The 24399-nt window shown below is 40.5% G+C and overlaps 2 protein-coding genes across 4 annotated transcripts in view; one reads left to right on the plus strand and one right to left on the minus strand.

Annotated features, from left to right (window-relative positions):
- The window catches only part of ZNF790 (zinc finger protein 790), a 30518-nt gene extending 7002 nt beyond the window's left edge, over window positions 1–23516 (minus strand). The window contains exons 1-5 of one of the 3 annotated variants that reach the window (XM_060084843.1): window positions 23378–23516; window positions 21004–21136; window positions 8572–8651; window positions 7433–7559; window positions 7080–7175 (exon numbers count right to left, since the gene is read on the minus strand). In XM_060084843.1, the coding sequence (XP_059940826.1) occupies window positions 7080–7175; window positions 7433–7559; window positions 8572–8580 (232 nt within the window). In that variant the 5' untranslated portion in view covers window positions 8581–8651; window positions 21004–21136; window positions 23378–23516. Of the gene's footprint in view, window positions 1–7079; window positions 7176–7432; window positions 7560–8571; window positions 8652–17342; window positions 17672–21003; window positions 21137–23377 lie in introns of those variants that run through there. The other 2 variants (XM_060084844.1, XM_060084842.1) reach the window with 2 other exon arrangements.
- Window positions 1–24399, plus strand: part of ZNF571 (zinc finger protein 571) — a 183991-nt gene that overhangs the window by 144151 nt on the left and 15441 nt on the right. The gene's annotated exons all lie outside the window — the stretch shown is intronic.

Genomic DNA, 24399 nt, shown 5'->3' on the forward strand with positions numbered 1-24399 from the left:
ACTAGTGTATTAGTGTTTTCTTTATGTTAATGCCCATTCACACTAAAAATAAAAAGTATTAAGCCAACAAGTGATACGGATAAGTCAAGCACAGAGCAGACAGTTATCGAATAAATATGAGTAGCAAATCAGTAAACAACTCAGGGGAAATATTTGTCCCCACTAGAAATCAATAGCCTTTATCCTATTAAATTATTAAAGGTTTTAATTAAAAATGACCCATTTTTAGTGAGGCTACACTGAAACTTATTTTGTTCCTGACTTCCATATGAACCAACGCCCTCCAATCCTTAAGAAAACACAAGGATTAATGTCCACAATATACAAAAGCATTCAAGTAGTAGCTACCTCTAGGATGCCATGCACTTACCATGAATCAGCTGTTTGCTTCCAAACCTGTTTATACCAACTGTTCCTGATATTTTATTTATATTTTTTAATAACATTATGTAAAGAAATATGAGAGAAAGGTTGTCTGTTTTTATGAAAACTAAGCTGAATGCTCTACAGAAACTCATTCAAGAAGGCTACAAATTTTATGTTAGTAGTTTAGAGACTCAATCATAAAGACTGGAAAAAAATAGGCGGGAAGCTCAAAATGAAAACATAGGAAGATCCTGAACTCACCTCCTCCCACAGACACATCAAATCTAATTAAATACAGATACCCTCTGAAAAAGACCTGACACTTAACTGAAAAGCTCTTGCACAGCAAAGGATCAAAGGGCCACACTGAGACAGGCAGGAGAGGTAGAGAAGTAGCCTTTCCAAAAACCCCACCCGTGGTGTGGCAACTCACAATTGGGAGGGATCTCACAAATACAGAGTTCCCTAGGAGGAGCAAAGGGTTCAAGCCCCACATTAGACACCCCAAACCTTGGGACCTACACTAGAGAGATGAGCCTTCAAAATGCTTGGCTTTGAAAACCAATGGGGCTTATGTCCAGGAAAACCAAAGGGCTATAGGAAATGGGGATTCTGCTCTTAAAGGGCTTGTGCACAGACTTACTCACCCCAAGACCCAGGAAAAAAGCAGAAGTTTGCAAAGTGCCTAGACCATATATGGAGATCCTTTTGCTAATATTAAAGTATCTGCTGGGACCTGTTGTAACTGTCTCCAGGGATGGAGGTGCTGGCGGGTGCCACTTTACACTCTTCCTCTACTTTGCTAGCACCAGTGGGATGTGCTCCCCACAGTCCCACCAAAGCTGGTGACTGGGCTTGCCCCAGCCTGGTGTGTCCCCACAGCCATACCCAACCCATTGGGCAGTCTTGCCCCAGCCTGGTGCCCTCTGCAGCCCCACCCAACACAAGTCGAGTCAACATAGGGGACGTCCACATACCCAAGCCCACATCCAAGGGGACATCCCTTGAATATCTGGCTCTGAGGGCCAGGGGTGGGTTGTGTTTCTGGGTTCCATGGGACTGAAACAATCAGAGAGTTCTTGGCAGGCTATTACCCCCAGGGTACTGCACAGACAGCAGACTGAAACACAGCCCCAGTCTTCCTATAACCACTCTTCAAGACTGGGAGAGGTAGCTGGTTCACCTAATACATAGAAACAAAAATAAAGAGTCAAGCAAAATGAGGGAAAAATAAATATGTTCCAAATAAAAAAGCAAAATAAAATCCCAGGAAAAATATCTTAATGAAATGAAGATAAGTAATTTATCTGATAAAGAGTTCAAAGTAATGGTCATAAAAATGCTGAGGAGCATCTGACCTTGGGAGAAGAATGAACACTGAGAGAACTTCAACAAAGATGGAAATATAAAAAGGTACCAAACAGAAGTAACAGAGTTGAAGAATACTGAACTAAAAAATACACTAGAGGTGTTCAACAGCAGACTAGATAAAACAGAAGAAAGGACTGGTGATTAGAAGACAGGGTAGTGAAACTCACCCCAACAGAGACCAAAAAAAAAGAAGTTTTTAAAACTGAAGATAGCTTGACAGAGCTATGGGACAACATCAAGCAGAACAACATTCACATTATAGGAGTCCCAGGAGAAGAGAGAGAGAGAAAGAAAACCTATTTTGAAAAATAAGGTTGAAAACTTCCATAACCTGGGGAAGGAAACAGTCATCTAGATCCAGGAATCCCAGAGAACTCCAAACAAGATAAACCAAAAGACATCCACACCAAGATGCAATATAATTGAAATGTCAAAAATTAAAGGTAACAAGAGAACTTTAAAAGCAGCAAGAGAAAACAACTTGTTACACACGAGGGAACCCCATAAGACAATGAGCAGATTTTTCAGCAGAAACTTTGCAGGCCAGAAGGGAGTGGCATGATATATTCAAAGTGCTAAAAGCAAAAAACTTACAGTCAAGAATACTCTACCTGGCAATGTTATTATTCAGAATTGAAGGAGAGATAAAGAGTTTACCAGACAAGCAAAGGCTAAAGGAGATCACTACAACTACACCAGCCTTACGAGAAATATTAAAAGGGCTTTTTTAAGCTGGGAAAAGGGCACTAATTAGGACACTATAACATATGAAAAAAAACCTTCCTGGTGAAGGTAATATCTAGTAAAGGTAGTAGACTAATCACTTATAAAGCTAACATAAAAGTTAAAAGACGAAAGTAATAAAAATAACTATAACTACAATAATTAGTAAAGGGATACACAAAATGAAAAGATGTAAAATATGAAATCAGAAACAAAATGTGGGAAGAGAGGAGTAAAAATGTAGAGTCTTAGAATGCATTCAATTTAACCTATCAACTTAAAGTAGAGTGTACATATACATATACACACACACACACGCACACACATATATGCTGATATTTGTGAGCCTCATGGTAACCACAAAGCAAAAATCTATAATACAGAAAAGATGATGAGAATGGAATCTGGAAAAAAAAAACCCACTAAAGAAATTCATCAAATCACAAGGGAAGAGAGCAAGAGAAGAGGAACCACAAAACAGCCAGACAACAATTAACAAAATGGCAGTAAGTATATCCTATCTATAATTATTTTAAATGTAAATGAATTAAATTCATCATTCAAAAGACGTATAGTGGCTGAATGGATAAAAAAGAAGACCCATCTATATGCTGCCTACGAGAGACTCACTTCAGGTGTAAGAATACACACACACTAAAAGTGAGGGGATAGAAAGAGTGTTCATGCAAAAGGAAACAACAACAACAAAAAAGCTGGGGGAGCTATACTTATTTCAGACATAAAAGATTTTAAAACAAAGACTATAATATAACACAAAGATGGGCATTGCATAATGATAAAGAGGTCAATACAACAAGAAGATATAACACTTGTAGATATCTATGCAACCAACACTGGAGCACCAAAATATATAAAGCAAATATTATCAGACCTAAAGGGAGAAATTGACAGCAATACAATAATAGTAGGGGACTGTAATATTCCACTTTCATCAATGGATAAATCATCCAGACAGAAAATCAATACGGAAATATGTGCCTTAAATGACACATTAGACCATATTAACTTAATAGATATATACAGAACATTCCTTCCAAAAGCAGCAGAGTATCCATTTTTTTCAAGTGCACATGGAACATTCTCCAGGATAGATCATATAGTATGCCACAAGCCTCAATAAATTTAAGAAGACTGAAATCGTATCAGCCATCTTTTCTGACCACAACAGTATAAAATGGGAAACAAATCACAAAAAGAAAACTGGAAAAATCACAAATATTTGGAGATTAAATAACATGTTCCTGAACAAGCAATAGGTCAATGAAGAAATCAAAGGAGAAAACAAAAGATACCTTGAGACAAATGAAAATGGAAATACAACATACCAAAATCGATGTCTTGCAGCAAAAGCAGTTCTAAGAAGGAAGTTCATAGTGATACAGGCCTACCTCAAGAAACAAAAATATCTCAAATGAACGATCTGACCTTACACCTAAAGGAACTAGAAAAAGAAGAACAAACTAAGCCCAAAGGTAGTAGAAGGAAGGAAATAAAAGATCACTAAAGAGACTAATAGAGACTAATTACTAATAGAGACTAAGAGACTAATAGTGAGATTAGTCTCACTAATAGAGACTAAAGAGATATTAGAGGGAGTTCCTTGGTGGCCTAGTGGTTAGGATTCTGGGCTTTCACTGCTGTGGTCCAGGTTCAAATCCTGGTTGGGGAACTGAGATCCCGCAAGCCATGTAGTGCAGCCAAACAAAAAAAAAAAAAAAAAAGATACTAGAAAAGATCAATGAAACTGAGAGCTGGTTCTTTAAAAAAATAAAATTGACAAACCTTTAGCTAGATTCACTAAGAAAAAAGGAGATAGGGCTCAAATAAATCAGAAATGAAAGAGAAGTTAAAACTGATGACAAAGAAATACAGACGACCATAAGGAACTATTATGAACAATTACTCACCAACAAATTGGACAACCTAGAAGAAATGGATAAATTCCTAGAAACATACAATCTTCCAAGACTGAATCATGAAGAAATACAAATCAGAGTAGACTGATTACTAGTAGTAAGGAAATTGAATCAGTAATCAAAAACCTACCAGCAAAACAAATCTCATAGACACAGAGAACACAATGGTGGTTGCCAAAGGGGTGGAGGGTTGGGCAAAATGGGTGAAGAGGGTCAAGAAGTACAAACCAGCAGTCATAACATAAAGTAGTCATGAGGATATAATGCAAAGCATGGTGGTTATAGTCAATAATATTATATGGCATATTTTGTAACTTTGTATGGGGATAGAGGATCTCTAGACTTATTGTAGTGGTCATTTCACAGCGTATACAAATATCAAATCATTATGTTGTATACCTGAAACCAATATAATGTTGTATGTCAATTACAGCTCAATAAAAAAATTTTTTTAAAGATTGGGAAAAATAAAGCATCTACAGTTAGACTGCCTAAATTACCACTCCCTTTAATAAAACAGAACCAAGAAATTAGGAGAATGAATTATTGGAATGGTTGATATAAGAAAGAATAGGCAGAACTGCAATTAGGGAGAACATGTCATGGCCCTCTACGGAAACATGGATGAAACAGTTATGGGTTATAAATAAATAGCACAGGTTATATAAAGTATTCATATAATTTTGTATGATTTAAAGTAACTTTTTTCAATGGGCTTCCCTGGTGGCGCAGTGGTTGGGAGTCCGCCTGCTGATGCAGGGGACATGGGTTCGTGCCCCAGTCCGGGAAGATCCCACATGCCACAGAGTGGCTGGGCCCGTGAGCCATGGCTGCTGAGCCTGCGCGTCCGGAGCCTGTGCTCCACAACGGGAGAGGCCACAACAGTGAGAGGCCCGTGTACCACCAAAAAATAAATAAATAAATAAAATAAGATAAAATAAAATAACTTTTTTCAATGAAGTATCTTAAATTAGTTGGGCATATGATTTTCTAACTTTGAACCCTTTGGCTAAGGAATCTCATATCTGAAATGTAAGTATCATCTAATGCAGAAAAATCCCAGGAATAACTGACGTGTACCAAGAGTGGTAACTTCAGTAACAAGAAATGCAGAACAACCTTAATATATAATAGTATAATCATAATATGTGAAAATAAACTAAAATTAAAAACATACGTGGTAGTGTTCAGGGAATAAAAATATGAGAGAAAACTGTATATACCTTATAGAACAAAGTAAGTTTTAAAAGCATTTATTTTGAAATAATTATACATTCACAAGAATTTGCAAAGATACTCCAGAGAATCTTGTGTACCCTCTGCCCAGTTTTGCCCAATGAATACATCTTACATAATTATACTACAATATAAAAATCATGAAATAAACATTGGCACAATATATGTGTACAGTTTTATGTCATTTCATCACATATGTGGATTCCTGTAATCACCACAAGAATCAAGATACAGAAATAGTCCATCACCACAAAGATGTTCTCTCTCATGCTATCTCTTTATAGTCATAACCACCACCACCACTGCTCCCTGCCCATGCCTAACACCTGGCAACCACTAATATGTTCTCAATCTCTAACTTTGTGATTTCCAGAATTTTGTATAAATGAATTCATATAGTATGTGAATGTTATATGTCAATTACACTTTTGAGATTGGCATTTTTCATTCAGCATAACATCCTTGAGATTCATTCAAGATTTTCCACGTATCAATAGCTCGGAAAAAGAACAATTTTAAAACATCAATATAGGTTCTGGAATTTAGAAACATGATTTCAATAAGGAAATAAAATTTATTTTCTTTCCTTGACATTTCCAATAAAAAAGAAGCTCCAAGAGTAAGTTATTTCAACCTGACTCCTGCCCATAACAGAAAATTCATCAATTACCATCTAGTTGCCAAATGTACCCCTCGCTTCCTTTTGACAGCCAGGACTTGTCTTTTATGACACTGTACTCTCTCCTCATTGTCTTCCAATAGCCCTAACCACTCTCCTGCCATTTCCTCTTCACTGTAGCAAGAAACCATAAAAAAGCAGCCTATTAGGCCTTCTCTTAACGTAAAGCCTACTCTGCAGAAATTTATGAAAATGTTCCAGTCATAGGAAAGAATACCAAATTTCTTAATTGATTACATACTCTTTGTTAACCCTTCTTAACCTAAAATGAAATTATAAAATCAATAAATGTTGCTTAAAAGAAAGAGTTAATTAATGAAGAAAATGCAGAAGCAAGGAGAAACTAGGCAAAATAAGAAAAATTTAAGAAATAGTAGGTAAAATGAAAAACAGGGTCAAAAAAATTTTTTTAGAGAGTGATGAAATTTACAAATATAGAAATGGAAAAAAAGAAATGGGAAGAAACTTAATCCAAACCATAGATAAACTGACCACTGGAGGAAAAAAACGGCATTTACATTTTCGTAACATGAAGGAAAAATGAGAGCACTGAAATGGAGTAGTATTTGGAGTTGAAGAGAAGGTTCAGTTGGAAATTCATGTTGAAAAGGTTACTTTTATTTCTAGGTCTCAGGCCTTTATCCACAGGCTTTTGGCCTCTGAGGAGGAAATTCTAGACCAATATTACAGAGATGTTACTGACTCACTAAACAGCTGGGTGTTACCTGCAATGATGGCCTCCTTGTGCCTGCTCAGCCCTCACTCACCTGGGCAAGGTCCTCTTGTCTCATCCTTCAAAACCATCCAGGGCTCTTTCCCCTTCTCCAGTAAAGAGAACACATCTGGCTGATAAAGGCAAAGTCCTGATCAGAAAATAAGAAATAGGAAATTACCATGTGGTAAGGATTCCGTAAGTCCCTTAGTTATTAGAAAGGGCAAGAAAAATGCATAAAGGATGGGGAAGATGGAGTTCCCCAATGATGATAATTATTGCCAAATTTATAAAGCACAAACCATTTTCCCAGAAATAGGTCAGAAATCCCCCTAGACACTTGAAAGGCAATCCAAAAGTTCACAATGTAGGAATCAGGAATTTCTGGGGTCAAATTCTGAATCTTACCCAGTGAGACCACGTTGCTGTAGTTCTCCAACATCACGTCTCGGTATAGAGCTCTCTGTTCCAAGTCCAGGCACTCCCACTCCTCTTGAGAGAAGTCTACAGCTACATCCCTGAACATCATCAACTGCTGAATGACAAACCCAAACATCAACAGTGAAGTTAAAAGAAATCTTTTAGATGGATGATGGGGAAAAGATGGAAAAGGGAACTGCAGGAAGAGGTCCATACATTCAGCAAAAAACTGGAGTTGGCTGCCTGTTGTGTGGGGGGAAATGATATGGAAATTAGTGTCCCTGAAGCCAAGTACTTATATGCTCTTAAAATCTCCTGTTGCTCAGTCACAACATTGTTATGGCCTTCCTGTAACAAACATCAAGACAACAGGATGGCAGCCCAGAAGAACAGATATCATATGAGTTCTTTGTTGATACCACCAAGAGGCTATAACAGCCTGGAATAATCAACTCCAGATTTACTATGTGAGAATAGTTTTCTTTTTTTCTTTCAGCTTCTTTTACTTGAATTTTCTATTAGTTGAAGTTGAAAGGATTCTTAAGAGATACACTCTCTAACTGAATACCATTTTCTGTGGAGAATGTATAAAATCTCTAGGCTGTCAGCTGACTATCAGCGCATGTCTTGTTAATGATATTATTCTCTCATTGATTTCCTGGCAAAATCCCAGATCTCTCTGAACTCAATCTCCTCTTATATTCTCTATCTAAAAGCATGACAAAGTGCCACTACTAAAATGAATACCAACTAACACCAACTCGCATCTTTCTTAATTGAAACACCCCATTATATAGAGTAAATAAAAGCTTTCATGCAGTGGGTCCCTTTTAGTCACACAATTCCACCTTGTTGAGCCACAGTTTTGATTTTTAAAAGTTTCTACTATTTCCTTTAAACAATATCTTTTCCTTCAGTGCTCTGTCAAAGTATTAGGTCACAGGAGGTATTGAACGCCATGTTGGAGAGAAGAGGGACATCTAGGGAAGGCACCGGACTGTTTCACAACTATCACTTACCACGCTGAATAGTGGACTCAGGTAAGCAGTTTAAGGATAAGGAATAAAAATATTGACATGATGTGATATAAATGGTTATATTTTTGGAGAGAAGAAATTCCAACTCACATGGGCCATAACTTAAAATTCCAAGAGTCGCTCAGTCTTCTGGATTCCTCTCCCGGTGAAGCAGTCTTGAGAAAGCAGAGCTAGAGGGAAGGAATAATGAGAGGTCAGGCTTTCCTCAGAGCTTTCAAATGGAGTAAGAATACCACTTTATTCCTTGAAGGAAGGTCAGCGGGAATCTGCAGAAATCCTGGCCCTATCCAAAACCCAAGAGACTCAAATACATCAGGATGAAGTTTCAGTCCAATCAGTAATGCTAAATCATGACACGGATCAGGATATTCGGGATATGAGATAAGGCCATTCTAACTTGCTCTGAATAACCCCCCCTTTTTTTTATTTTTGCGGTACGCGGGCCTCTCACCATTGTGGCCTCTCCCGCTGCAGAGCACAGGCTCCGGACGCACAGGCTCAGCGGCCACGGCTCACGGGCCCAGCCGCTCCGCAGCATGTGGGATCCTCCCAGACCGGGGCATGAACCCGCGTCCCCTGCAACGGCAGGCGGACTCCCAACCACTGCGCCACCAGGGAAGCCCCTGAATAACCCCTTTAACAATAAGGACCCAAAGTTAGACATCCCCAGGGAAACTCTCCAATCTGGGAGCCCAGTGCATTTGCCCAGGGCCCTCTTGTGTACTTCCCTGTACGACAGTGGCCTTTCATCTATCTCCTCTATGTCCCACAAAGTGTATAATACTTACTGACTCATTTTTATCTAAGGCACTCATACCACAAAACTAAGGGCAACCATAAACAAAATGAAAAGATAACCTACAGAATGGGAAAAAATATTTGCAAACAATGCAACCGACAAGAGATTAATCTCCAAAATACACGAACAACTCATACAGCTCAATATAAAAAAAACAAACAACCCAATCAAAAAATGGGCAGAAGCTCTAAATAGACACTTCTCCAAAGACATAAGAAACATTCATTCCTATGAGGTGTAGACTACACCCTCAATGAGTGTATGTGAGCAGGAATGCTATGAAAAGGTTATTGATGGTGGAGGTGGTAAAAGGAGGCATAGAGATGTCAGGGGGATTTAAGGTGGCAAACACATAGGCTGTATTCTTTTTTATTTTTTAAGCAGTTTTACTGATATATAATTCATATACTCTACAATTAATGCATTTAAAGTAAGCAATTTTTTTAGCAAATTAACATGTGCAACCACCACAAGTTAATTTTAGAATATTTTCATCACCTCAAAAAGAAATTCTGTATCCTTTAGCTATTACTCCTTGTCACCTCAATACCCTACACTCTCCCTCCACCTCTCTCTCAACCCTAAGTAACCACTAATCTACTTTCTGTCTCTACAGATTTCCTGTTCTGGATTTTCATAGGAATGGAATAATATAGTATGTGAACTTATTGTGACTGGTTGTCAAAATTGTGAAAACATTTAGTATAAAGTTTTCAAGGTTCATCCAAATTGTAGCATGTATCAGTATTTCACTCCTGAAATACTGGCTGAATAATATTCCACTGTTTGGACAGACAACATTTTGTTTACCCATTCATCTGTTAATGGACATTTGGATTGTTTCCACTTTTTGGCTATTATAAATAACGCTGCTATGATTATTTATGTACAAGTGTTTGCTTAATACCTGTTTTGTCATTTTCAGAGTATAAGTTTCACCTTCAGTTGTTAAATTTATTCCTAAACATTTAATTTGTTTTGGTGCTACTGTCAATGGAAATGTTTTCTTAATTTCATTTTTGGATTGTTCATTCCAAGTGTATAATATACAATTGATTTTATTTATTTATCTTGTATCCTAAAACTTTGTTAAACTTATTAGTTCTAACAGTGTTTTGTGATATGTATTCCTTAGGATTTTCTATATAAAAGAGCATGTTATCTGCAGATAGAGATGGTTTTCCTTCTTTTCCAACCCAGATGCTTTTTCTTTTTCTTGTCTAATTGCCCTGGCTAAAAGTTCCAGTACAATATTGAATAAAAGTGGCAAAGGCAGACCTTCTTGTCTTATTACTGATCTTAGGGGAAAAGCATTCAGACATTCACCATTAATAGTTGTAGGATTTTTATAGATAACCTATATGAGATTGAGGAAATTCCCTTTTATTTCTAGTTTATAGTGTTTTTATAATGAAAGGGTATTGGCTTTTGTCAAATACTTTTTTGGTGTCTATTAAAATGATCATGTAATTTTTGTTTTTCATTCTATTGATATGATGCATTACATTAATTAATTTTTTTTTTTTTTTTTTGCGGTACGTGGGCCTCTCACTGTTGTGGCCTCTCCCGTTGCAGAGCACAGGCTCCGGACGCACAGGCTCAGTGGCCATGGCTCATGGGACCAGCCGCTCCGCGGCATGTGGGATCTTCCCGGACCGGGGCACGAACCAGTGTCCCCTGCATCGGCAGGCGGACTCTCAACCACTGCAACACCAGAGAAGCCCTGTTGAGGATTTTTGTATCATATTTTTATGAAATAAGCTTTGTTTGGTTTTGGTATCAGGGTAATACTAGCCTCATTGAATAAATTGGGAGTTTGACTGTATTCTTTAATTGCAGAAAAGAAGACACTGTGGCTCTCAGAGCTGATAGTAGGGGTCTTCCTGAACCAGGTTAGGTTCTGAACAACAAAGAAGGCCTGGATATTCAGAGGGGTTATCTTTAAAAGAAACTGTCTTCTATTGTAGTAACAGAGGAAGGAACTCTTGAGCAGAAGAACCTAAAAAACTAACTTTGCCCGGTTCACCTTTTCATAGGAAAGTGCCAGTGACAGGTATACCAAAAAAAAAAAAAAAAAAATCACACTCCAAAAACAAAATTAGAAACACCGTGTCCAAAGATAATGTTAGATAAAAGTTTGAAAAGAGTGTCCAAATTCCCCATGTATAAAGAAAACTCACTAAAAATTTCAGAGAAGATTAAAATTATTACCCAACATTCCAATATGAATTTTTTAAAGTTATGATACAATCACAGCTCAGAAGCAAGACTACATGCACAAATCGTACAATGATCTCAGGAAAGGGGAGGAAGTGATAGGCAGACCACATATGAAAGCTAGTACAATTCAAGAATGAAAGAGAGGGCCTCCCTGGTGGCGCAGTGGTTGAGAGTCCGCCTGCCGATGCAGGGGACACGGGTTCGTGCCCCGATCCCGGAGGATCCCACATGCCGCGGAGCGGCTGGGCCCGCGAGCCATGGCCGCGGAGCCTGTGTGTCCGGAGCCTGTGCTCCGCAACGGGAGAGGCCACAGCAGTGAGAGGCCCGCGTACAGCAAAAAAAAAAAAAAAAAAAAAAAAAAAAAAAAAAAGAATGAAAGAGAACCACTTCATAGGCAAAACCACTTTAGAAATGAAGAATAATTACAAACAGCACAACATATGAGAAATACTACAGAAAGTATAGCATGGAACAAAAAATATAAAAGTTAGAAAATGGGGCTTCCCTGGTGGCGCAGTGGTTAAGAATCCGCCTTCTAATGCAGGGGACACGGATTCGAGCCCTGGTCCGGGAAGATCCCACGTGCCGTGGAGCAACTAAGCCCGTGTGCCACAACTACTGAGCCTGCGCTCTAGAGCCCGTAAACCACGACTACCGAGTCCATGTGCCACAACTACTGAGCTTGCACTCTAGAGCCCGTGCTTTACAACAAGAGAAGCCACCACAATGAGAAGACCACGCACTGCAACAAAGAGTAGCCCCGCTCTCCGCAACTAGGGAAAGCCCGCGCACAGCAACGAGGACCCAATGCAGCCAAAAATAAATAAATAAAATAAATAAAATTTTCAAAAAAAGTTAGCAAATGGAACAAAATGAAACAAAGAGATGATAATTATTATAAGAAAAAAATGAAAGTCAGAAGTGGTCCAACTTGCTGGACAGCCACATGTAAATCAATGAAGTTAGAACACACCGTCACGTCATACACAAAAGTAAATCCAAAACGGCTTAAAGACTTAAATATAAGACAAGACACCATAAAACTCCTAGAAGAGAACATAGGAAAAACATTCTGTGACATAAATCATACCAGTGTTTTCTTAGGTCAGTCTCCCAAGTCAGTAGAAATAAAAGCAAAAATAAACAAACGGGACCCAATCAAACTTATAAGCTTTTGCACAGCAAAGGAAACCATACACAAAATGAAAAGACAATCTACAGATTGGAAGAAAATATTTGCAAATGATGCAACCAACAAGGCTTAATTTCCAAAATATACAAACTGCTCATACAATTCAATAACAACAACAAACCAACCCAATCAAAAAATGGGCAGAAGACCTAAATAGACATTTCTCCAGAGAAGACATACAGATGGCCAATAGGCACATGAAAAGATGCTCATCATCGCTAATTATTAGAGAAATGCAAATCAAAACTACAATGAGGTATCACCTCACACCAGTCAGAATGGCCATCATTAAAGTCCATAAATCATAAATGCTGGAGAGGGTGTGGAGAAAAGGGAACCCTCTTACACTGTTGGTGGGAACATAACTTGGTGCAGCCACTAAGGAAAATAGAATGGAGGTTCCTCAAAAAACTAAAAATAGAGTTGCCATATGATCCTGCAACCCCCACTCCTGGGCATATGCCCAGACAAGACTATAATTTGAAAAGATACATGCACCCCTATGTTCACAGCAACACTATTTACAATAGCCAAGACATGAAAACAACCTAAATGTCCAACAGATGAATGGATAAAGAAGATGTGGTAAATATATACAATGGAATACTACTCAGTCATTAAAAAGAATGAAATAATGCCATTTGCAGCAACATGGATGGACCTAGAGTTTATCACACCAAGTGAAGTAAGTCAGAAAGAGAAAGACAAATACCACATGATATCACTTATATGTGGGATCTAAAATACGACACAAATGAACATATCTACAAAACAGAAACAGACTCACAGACATAGAGAGCAGACTTGTGGTTGCCAATGGTGGGCGGTGAGAGAAGATAGAATTGGGAGTTTGAGATTAGCAGATGCAAACTATTATATATCGGATGGATAAACAAGGACCTACTGCATCGCACAGGGAACTACATTCAATATCCCTTGATACTACCAAATGTAAAATAGATAGCTAGTGGGAAGCAGCTGCATAGCACAGGGAGATCAGCTCAGTGCTCTGTGACCACCTAGAGGGGTGGGATAGGGAGGATGGGTGGGAGATGCAAGAAGGAGGGGATATGGGGATATATGTATACTTACAGCTGATTCACTTTGTTATACAGCAGAAACTAACACAACATTGTAAAGCAATTATACTCAATAAAGATGTTAAAAAAATATCCTGTGATAAACCATAATGGAAAAGAATAAGTATATATATATTATAACTGAGTCACTTTGCTGTACAGCAGAAATTAACACAACATTGTAAATCAACTATACTTCAATAAAATTAATTTTAAAAAAAAGAAGTGATCCAACTTGCAACTAAGCAGAGCCTCTATAGATGAAATCCAAATCAAGAGAGAATATTAAAAACTACATTTTTAACATTCAAGAATAATTTTCTGAAACAATGCATGAATATGCATAATGAAAATACACACTACACTGCTAGAGAAAATGCCTCAAATTGTCTGTACCAAAACATTTCCTAATAAAATTATTATACTAAAATCCATGGGGAATCAAGATAAAAACATCAAGTCACCTATAAGAAAAAGGAAATTCAGTTGTCATTAGACTGCTAAATTCAGTGCCCCAAATAGTGAGGTAGCTCCTACAATATACTTGTGGAAAAACAAATGAGAGAGTCAAAGATTTGACATGCAGCCAAGCTGTCCTTCAGGTACAAGGGACATAAAGAGTTCTAAATGTATATCAACTGTATGACAACTGTTGAATGGACAAATATAGTTGGTATATTCATGCACTGGAATACTAGTGCATTTAGCAATGCAAACAGTAAGCTATATTTACATACAATACGGATGAATCTCACATAATGTTGCACAAAAGAAGCCAAAAGGTTATATACTATATGACTCCACTTACACATAAGTTCAAAAACAGATGAAACTGATGTATGGTGGTTACTTTGGGGAAGCTACTGACTGAACAGGAGCACAAGAGGGACTTCTAGAATGCAGGCAATGGTTTATTTCTTGATCTGGGTGCTTATTACATGGGTGTTCCCTTTGTGGTAACTCAAGGTGTACAATTTTGATTGTATTGGTTGTTTGTATCATCATGTATACACTTGTCTGTATATATGATAAACTTCAAAAAAGGTTTATTTTATGGGCTTCCCTGGTGGCGCAGTGGTTGAGAGTCCGCCTGCCGATGCAGGGGACGCAGGTTCGTGCCCCGGTCCGGGAAGATCCCACATGCCGCTCAGAGCGGCTGGGCCCGTGAGCCATGGCCGCTGAGCCTGAGCGTCCGGAGCCTGTGCTCCGCAACGGGAGAGGCCACAACAGTGAGGGCCCACGTACCGCAAACCACCCCCCGACAAAAAGGTTTATTTTACAAATTATGGAGAAATCATGGAGAAATATATACAAGGCAAAATGCAAACATACAAATAAGCAAGGGCCATGATCTTGAGGATGCTAAAATACTAAAGTCTACCATTCACAATAAACATATAACAATTATGAATAGCAGGACGTTTCATGAAGCAGAAGTTACAGGTTGTACAAGATAAAATTTCATTAATAATAGAGAATTTTAACACATTTCTCTCAATCCAAGATAAACCAAGTGCAAAACAAATAACTATAGACTGACCATATGTTAGATCACAAAGAAAAATTCATTAAATTCCAATGTTAAAAAATATCACAATGCAGCAAAACTGTAAATTACAAGAGGGGGCCTATGTGCTTCACCTAAAGTTCTAAATTTTATCAATAGGGATTGAGTTCCCCTCATGTCACACGGTTCAAAACCCTTCCACAGAGCTGAGGCTAAGAAACTATACCACTATATTAGTTTTCTACTACTGAGTAACAAATTATAAATGCAGCGGCTTAAAACAATACAACTTTATTATCTTACTGTTAGGTAAAAGTCTGACATGGTTCTCACTGGGCTAAGAGCAAGGTGTCGGCAGGGCTGTGTTCCTTTCTGCAGGCTCTAGGGGAGAATTAATTTCCTTACATTATCCAGTTCCTAGAGGTCACCAACACTCCTTGGCTCAAGGCTACCTTCCTTTATCTAACCAGCAACTTTGCATCTCTCTGACCACTGTTCTGTGATCACATCTCCCTCAGACTCTAAACTCAGCTGGAAAAGATTTACTGACTTTAAGGACCCAGGTGATTAGTTTGGGCCCAACTGGATAATCCAGGATAATCTCCTCACTTCGAGGTCCTTAATCCCATTTGCAAAGTTCCTTTTGCCTTGTAAGGTAACACATTCACAGGTGTCCAGACATCCTTGCAGGGGCATTATTCTGCCTACCCCAACCACTCTTAAAGGTTCCATCCTCAGCTTCCCTCTTTCGGAGGGAATTCTTAAAAGTCCACCTTTCTAGCCCACCACTACCTCTCCAACACTGCCGTGAATCCTACCAGAATAAGCATCAGTATCCCCTGCATCCATGTTTATGTGCATCATAAAAAGCCCTAGGCTCCTTGATCATCTCTCGTTTCAGACATTCTACTCCCCATCAGTTGGATGTCCCATTTTCTCACCCCTCCTCAACTCCTGACACTTTTCAGTATGCCCTCTGGAATGCACAGTCATAAACCCCTCTTTTATCCTCAACCACCTCCCTGAACACTCCCTTCACTTTTGGATCTAACAGAAACCTGGCTCTCTCCAGAGGACTCTTGCAGCCCTCTCTACGTTTCCGCCTCCCCCCCGCCCCAGCCTCTTGCCACTGGGTCTGGAAGTGGGGCAGGTGTCCTCCCTGCTCTTATTACTCTCAGACCTTTCTCCCTTCGTCCTCCACAAAAGCTCTACCTTTGAATTTCATGCCAAGAGATCATATATATCTCACCACACCTCACTGTTGCTGACATCTACCAAACACTGTATATTTCCTTCCCCTTGTTTTTTCAAAACTTGAGCTCCTGGCTCACTCGCTGCAACGCTACTACCCTTCTTTTATTCTTGCAGTTTCAGTACGCACCACACAGATGAGCCTGGCTTACTCACACTTACCTAAACTTCTTTCCCTTCTCTCATGGCTCATTCCCACCAGCATACCGATAGGTTACTTCTCCCACACCAGCTGCTGTTCCATTTTCATATTTACAGAAAAACTCTTCGAATATGTGGTCTACACTGTCTCCCATTCCTCTCCCCTCATTCTACGTTACCCTACTCCAATCCAAGTAATAGCCCCACAGAAACTGCTCTCCACACATTCACGAATGACTGTGAATGTTAGTAAACGTAACGCTCAATTCTTTGTCTCTGGCCCCACAGTTGCTGCTACCATATTTACACACACGGTCACGCACATGGTGACGCAGTCACAATCATATACATGCACAGTCACACCTAAATTACAATCACATACTGCTCCCGTCACCATCGCACCGTCCACACACACACACCTCTACGGTTCCCGTGCGATCACTCCCACACCTTGCTTCTGTATCAATTTCACACAAGCACCCAAGGTTCCCTGTCGCGATCGCTAGCGCGCGCGGACACGCATACTCAACTCCCCACCGTCTTCCTTCTCACACCTGCTGGCTGGTAAAGCCTCAGACTCCGAAAATGTTAGCCCCTCACTGCCCTCCCCCGCGGCCGCGGCCTCGGCCTCGGCCTCTCAGGGGTCATTCCCCTTCCGGGTCTTAGACTCACTCGACTTTGCGGTTCCCTCAAGCTGTGGATGTTCCTCAGGGACTCGCGCACGACCCCTGCTATGATCCTGAAAGGGCCGGTGTGCGGACAGAACTTTGCCTCGGATACGGCGGACACTGGGAAATGTAGTCTGGAGCCGGGACAACCTTTAAGAGCCGAGAGCCCAGTGGTCTCAATTCACAGGCCTCGGTCTTGGACCCTATCACTTCGCTCGGCAAAGACCATTGTCCTCACACCGCTCTATCTTTGGCAAGCGTCAACGAATTCCAGGCCGCGTTTAGAACGCAAGTCTCAATGGAGGAGTCCACGCTGCTCTTCCTCCGCAAACAAATGGCCCTCTCTGGGAACTTGGACCAGAAGCCAACTCGGTCTTTCGACGGGAAGTAGCCGTGAACGCGATGGCCCCTGGGAAATGTAGTCCAGAGCCGTGGAAACTACCTCTGGAAGGAGCGTGTAATTCTTTTCTTTGCAAGCTCGCCGCCTGGGCATGTGGCACATATGATGTGGCAGAAAGGTCTTGAGCCTCGGCCTGGCCGGGTGGATACCTCTTATCCCATAAGCCCCGGCTTGAGGGTAGGATAAAGGGGAGGATCTATGGGGCACCCCTCGGGAGAGGGAGAGGGGTGCTCCTGTCTGTGAAGCCATTGGAGTTCCTCCTTGAACCCAGGTGTAATATCCTTCACATCAGCAGACAAATACCTTATTCCAATTACCCTTAAAGTAGTTTAAATTAATGTTCATGGTTACATTAGTATTGTGTAAATGTTATTCATGTCTGAGCCATTCTTTTTTCTGAAGCTAATACTTGCCAGCTTTTCTCATTTGCGTCCTTTCCTATGTGCTTGTCATTTAGATGTATATCTAAGCTTTCTGATGGAGGAGTAATTTTTTCAATATTTTCAAAATCATCAGGTAACCTTTAAATATTTTTTCTTTAAAATTTTTTTATTGTGAAATAGAAAACACCTGAAGAAAACTGCATAGAATGTGTAAGTTCAGTGTAACGCCATACAAGTGAAGAAACAGTACATTGTTGTGGTGCTCCAAGGACAAAGAACAAGATAAACTCAAAGGGCCAACATTGCCAGAACAAAGAGTTACAGGACTCTTATCACTCTGTCACACTGAGACCATTACAATGTCCCAGAGCCCTCCCAAGCAGCATGCCCTGTCCCTTTCCCGTCCCATATAGGGAAAGATATTTGTCCCGTTCTTCTCATGCTCTGCACACTGAAAGTATACATACCCTGCCCAATCAGCAGATGACTCGCAGGTTCCTTTGTTCCCTGGCTATAAAAACAGACCAGTAACCCTTGCTCAGGGTCTCCCTGGCTATCAGGAAGTCGGCCCGCTGTTCTGGCAGACCCTTCCCTCTAATAAATTCTATCTTCTTTTCATTCTGCCTTATGTCTGGAAATTCTTTTCCAACCCGTGTTTGTACCATGACAATTGTGGGTACCTCAAGAAGAAATGCCCACCCCATATGATCATTTCTGACCCCTCAGACCCCAGCTGATGACTATCCTGATTGTTAATGTAATAATATCTTGGTTTGTCACTTATCTATCTTTGAAATTTACATAAATGCAATCAAATTGTATGACTCTCTTACCTTGCTGAGTTGTTAAAACTCCTAACTGGATTAACTCAAAACTCCACACTAGGGCTTCCCTGGTGGCGCAGTGGTTGAGAGTACGCCTGCTGATGCAGGGGACGCGGGTTCGTGCCCCGGTCCGGGAAGATCCCACATGCCGCGGAGCGGCTGGGCCCGTGAGCCATGGCCGCTGAGCCTGCGCTTCCGGAGCCTGTGCTCCGCAACGGGAGAGGCCACAACAGTGAGAGGCCCTCGTACCGCAAAAAAAAAAAAAACTCCACACTAAAGGCTTTGCAGAAGTAAATGTATGCCCCCATTCAGGCATAAAAACTATTTTCCTCAGTTATTATGGTGTTGCAGGACCCCAAGATCAACCCTCCCTCCAAGGTTCAGTGATTCACTGGGAGAACTCACAGCAAAACATACAAAGCAAAATCAGCAAAAAAGAAAAGGTGCATTGGGCAAAGTCCAGGAAAAACCAGCCACATGCTTCCAAGGATCCTTTCCCAGTAGAGTTACCCAGGCCATTAATTCCCCCAGCAACGAGTTGTGACAATACATGTGAAATAGTACCAACCAGGGAAGCTCATTAGAAATTCAGTACCTAGGGTTTTTATTGGGGCCTGGTCACATAGGCAGTCTCTGCCTGGCACATACCAGAATTTCAGACTCTCAGAAGGAAAGCAGGTATTTAGTATAAATTATATTGTTTGCCCAAACACTTTAGGCACAGTAAGCCATTCTTATCAGTGAGGATAATGGGAATCTTCTCAAAATCCAAGTTCTAGTTGCAAGCCAAGGGCCAAACTTCAAGCAGGCCTTTCTAAGGATAAGAAGTCTCAGGTCTGCTATGTTAATCCTTTTCTGCACACTACTGTCCTAAACAAAATGTCTGGCTTTCAACAACAACAAAAAATTTCAAGGCATATGAAAAGTCAAGAAAAATCAAGACACTCCCAAAACACAAAGCAACAATCAGAACTAGACTCAGGTGTTCTTAGCTTGTTGCTGCATAACTTCAATCTCTGCCTCTGCCCTCACACAGCCTTCTTCTATATCTTCTCATCTTCTGTCTATTGTAAGTGGATTTAGGTCACATCCAGATAATTGGGATAATCTCAGCTAGTGATCCTTAACTTACTTACATCTGTAAAGACCCTTTTTTCCAAATAAGGTCACATTCACAGGTCCTGGGGGTTAGGATGTGGACATATCTCTATGGTGTCACCATTCAACCTAAAACAACCTGTTACTATATTTAGTTTTATCTGAATAGATTTCCTTAGAATTCTCCTCTTATGTCACTGATCTCAGTGGTTTAGCAGAGCAAAGACCAAACTCTTGATCTACCCACTAAAACTTGCTCATTCTATAGTTTTATCTTAGTAAATGACAATTCTGGTCTTCTAGTTTCTTGGGCTGCAGTATTTGGGTTGGCCTAGGTTCCTCTCTTTCTCTCATATCCCACATCAAATCCATTTAGCTCTATCTTCAAAATATATCTAGAATCCAACTATTTCTCCTAACTACCACTGCTATCACCCTAGACCGAGTCACCATTATCTCTTACCTGGATTATTCCAACAGCCCATTGGCTAGTTTCCCTGCTTCCTTTTTTGTCCCCCTACACCCTACTCTCTACTCAGCACCCCAAATGATGTCTTTTAAATATAAGATCATGTCACTCTTCTGTTCAAAACCCACTATTGCTTTTACATCTTGCTAAGACTAACCAAACTTCTTAAAATATTCTCCAAGGCCTTACATAATTTGTCCTCTCATTAGCTCTTTCACCTCATCTACTACTCTCTACTTTGTCAGGCTGGCCTACTTGCTGCTCCTTGGATACACCAGGCTTGTATCTAACATGGCATTTATGTTCAGCTGTTTTCTCTGGTTATAATGCTCTTTATCCAAATATCTTCAAATGTCACTGCTTCTTCCTTTTGTTTTTGCTCAAATATTTTCTTCTTAGGAAGGCTTTTCCTAACCATTCTATTTAAAATCATAACTCCCTTGTCACTCACTATCTTATTTCCAAGCTTATTTTTTCTCTACAGATCTTACCTTTATCTGGAACACTATATACTTCATTTACACGTTCACTGGTCACTTTCCCAGACTAGAATGTAAACTCCTCGAGAACAGGAAATTTGGACCGTTTTTTTCACTGATGCTTTCCTAGGGCTTAGAACAGCACCTGGCACAGATAAAGGGCTCCATAAATATCTGCTGGATGAAGAAATACATTTTGACAGCAACAGGAAATAGGCACTTTCATAAATTTTTTGGTGGAAATGGAAAGTGATTCATCTTTTGTGGACTGCAAATACTTATACATAACCTCTGACCCAGCACTTCTTAGAAGAAATTGAAAGATGCACATGCACATCTGTGCAAAGCTGAATATATAAGAATTGCATTCCAAAATTGCATAAACCTGAAAACATCCTAAAAATTCACTAACATGGTTTTAGTTAAAGTATGACATTTCCCCAACCATAAAGCATTATACCACCATAAGAAAGAATAAGGAATATATATTAATATGGAGTGTCTTCTAAGAAATAATAGTGAGTAAAAAACAAGGTGCTTTATACTATACTAACATTTGTGAAAAATAAAGATGTTATATATACAGATAGGTTGGTATAATCATAGAATAACTCAAAGTAGTTAACATAAGAAACTAGTCACTGTAGATACATGTGGAGAAGAGAAATACTGAAAGGGAGACTTCTTTTTTCACTATAACCTTATTTAAATTTTTAAAATCGATGAGATGATTCCTTTAAAAACAATCATGAAATAAAAAACTTGGCAGAGAGGGGAGCTAAGAGGAATGTAGCAATGATTTCTAAGCTAGCCGCTTCTCATGGTAATGGAGATTGCTGAAATATGAGTGTGGGAAGTCAATGACGATGGTAAACTATAACCCTGACGCTTTTAGCAATGGAAAGATAGAAAATGGAATGTAATAAGAAGAAACAGCAGCGTGAAACAATAAGAGTTTTAAAAGACTGCAGATGTATGAAGGACTGACTGCATATGTAGGCTATGAAAATGAAGAGAATATGGTCCACTAGGATCTGCTTAAATAAAGAGGGCACTGATAGAGGAAGAATGATGAGTGAAGGATTCACATCAACTAAAACTCAAGAAGAGTAGGGTCTATATAGCAAAACCTGGAAAACATTTTATGGTGTAAATTGCCTCACTGAACATCTGTCTGTGCTCTCCCTAGTCCCAGGCACATCTGCCTGGCTCCCATTCACTCACTTGTACAGAAAAGGCTCCCACTCCTTTTCATTTCTTCTACTCACCACCCATGGCCTATTTTCTTGTCCTAACTTGAAGATTTCATGCAGTTTGGTGATGTGAGAGCCTGTATATAGGAAAATCACAAAAGGCTTGAATTCAAGCACCATCTCCAAACTCAGACTGACCTTGGGCCTTTAAGGAAGTTACCATATAAAGAGGAACAAAGTAAATAACCTTTTGCCTTAAAGGTTGAGCATATACAATCATGTCACAGAGGGCTTGAGAATATCTGAAGCCTACATCTCAAAGCTGAAATCATTATGCCATGTAAAGATTCTAAATATATCAGAGATGTCACTTTACTTTCAAAAGTTGGATTATACGGAGAAGTTAGCCATACCTCATGTGGCTATGTTGCTCTAGTTCTCCAGCATCATATACCTATACAACTTCCTCTAAACATATTTTAATTGTGGCTGAGCCTCCTGGTTGAACTGAACAATCACATCTCTGGATATTTACCTCATCAATGTCTCCCAAGGAACAGAGAAGAGAAAAACGTCTGGGGATAAGTTTGTGGACGTAACCCAAAATAGGCACCCCCATAATAAAATACACCGTTTAAAAAGCCATACTGATTCAGTATTCTATTCCAGAACAAAATGTTTGGAATCTTAAGTGTAAGTTATTTATTAAATATAAGTTATTTATTATATCAACAGGGAGCTTTTTCTCCTTAAAATTGAATCTACGGGAAGACATATCCTATTATCTCAGTTTGAAGAGGAAATGAGGCTGAGAGGATTCAGATTCCTCTACTATCTCAGCCACCCAGGCAGTGGCCCACAATCACGTGATGACACACATACTTTCATACACACACAATCTTGCCCTACCACGCGCACACACACACAATTACTCCCAACCACACAAGCCCACAATATGACCCTCCATCCTCACAAAGCCACTTATAATCTTGATCCCACCTCTCTCTCACACTCATCAATTTTACCTGCATGCAGTCTCTCTTCCATTCAACTAACCCCTAAATGTAGTCACACACGCAATCTCATCACGGTCTCACACTCGGGCCCTCCTTCACCCACTCTCGCATACGTGACTGGGCTTGTGGATTTCTCCTCTTCAAACTCCCTAGGCTGCTTTGGTCCCAGACACTCACGTCCCGCATTCGGGTTCGCTCTTCTGGCTCCCCAACACTTTCCTCAGCAGCTTGCCTCTAGGCATCTGCGCGCTCCCAGGGTAAAGCGTAATTCTTAGCAGCCTCCTGGGCATTTAACTGCGGCCACGGCCCGCCTCAGCGCCTAGGGAACGCAGTCTATCTTGGCCGGGTACGCTCCGCCGCCGGCAAAGTCCTGGACTACATTTCCCAGGAGGCCGTGAGGCCCAGGATGTTGCAGGGTGAGCGCCAAAACCTGAAAGAACCGCAACTTGAGGCTGGGATGTGTCAAAGAAGTTGCACCGGACAAGGTAAACAGATAAGGAAGGCTTATTATAAAGACTATCGCAATAGGGAAGAAAGATTGAACTCAGCTGGGTATGTAACAGTAGCTGGGGATTTATAGCCACTGGGCAGGGTGATGGAGTCAGTGCAGTCGACTTGACTAAAGTTTGGTCGAGGGAGTTCTTGTCAGCTGAGACTCGCGGAAGCCTCAGGTGCGCTGCGGAATCCAGGCTTCCGCGGCCAGGGGGAATCAGGATGAAGAGGAGATAGCTTTTAGCAGCCTGTCGCTTTCTGGACTACATCTCCCAGAGGCCTCTAGGCCTAGTGCTCCTTCCCGCGAGAACTAGGCCTTCTCCTGAGGAGTGGACGGGATTTTCTGAAGAGTTGGGGCAAACGGTCTCAGGGTGCTGTGCGAGGTGCTGGGCTCTATTTGTTTCAAGTAGAGTGGAGCGGTGCTGACCACACCGGAGGAGTCGTAGGTGAGATGGCCTGGAGCCCGGGGTTGGAGCCGGGAGTGTCTAGATCCTTCGGCCTCTACGGGACCCAGCTGGGAAGGGGAGATCGTGAGGAGTGTGTGTCTGATTGTGGTTGTGTCTCTGTGTCTGTGTGACCTTGTACCAAACTGTGAGGGCGGGAGACGGGCTTGATTGTGGATTTGATTGTGCAAGTGTGATGGGGGTTTAATTATGTGACCGGGTGTGGCACTGTTTGCGAGTGTGAGGTTCCTTGACCGCGGTTGT

The sequence above is a fragment of the Mesoplodon densirostris genome, chromosome 19 (genome assembly GCF_025265405.1).
Source record: "Mesoplodon densirostris isolate mMesDen1 chromosome 19, mMesDen1 primary haplotype, whole genome shotgun sequence".
Taxonomy (NCBI): Eukaryota; Metazoa; Chordata; class Mammalia; order Artiodactyla; family Ziphiidae; genus Mesoplodon; species Mesoplodon densirostris.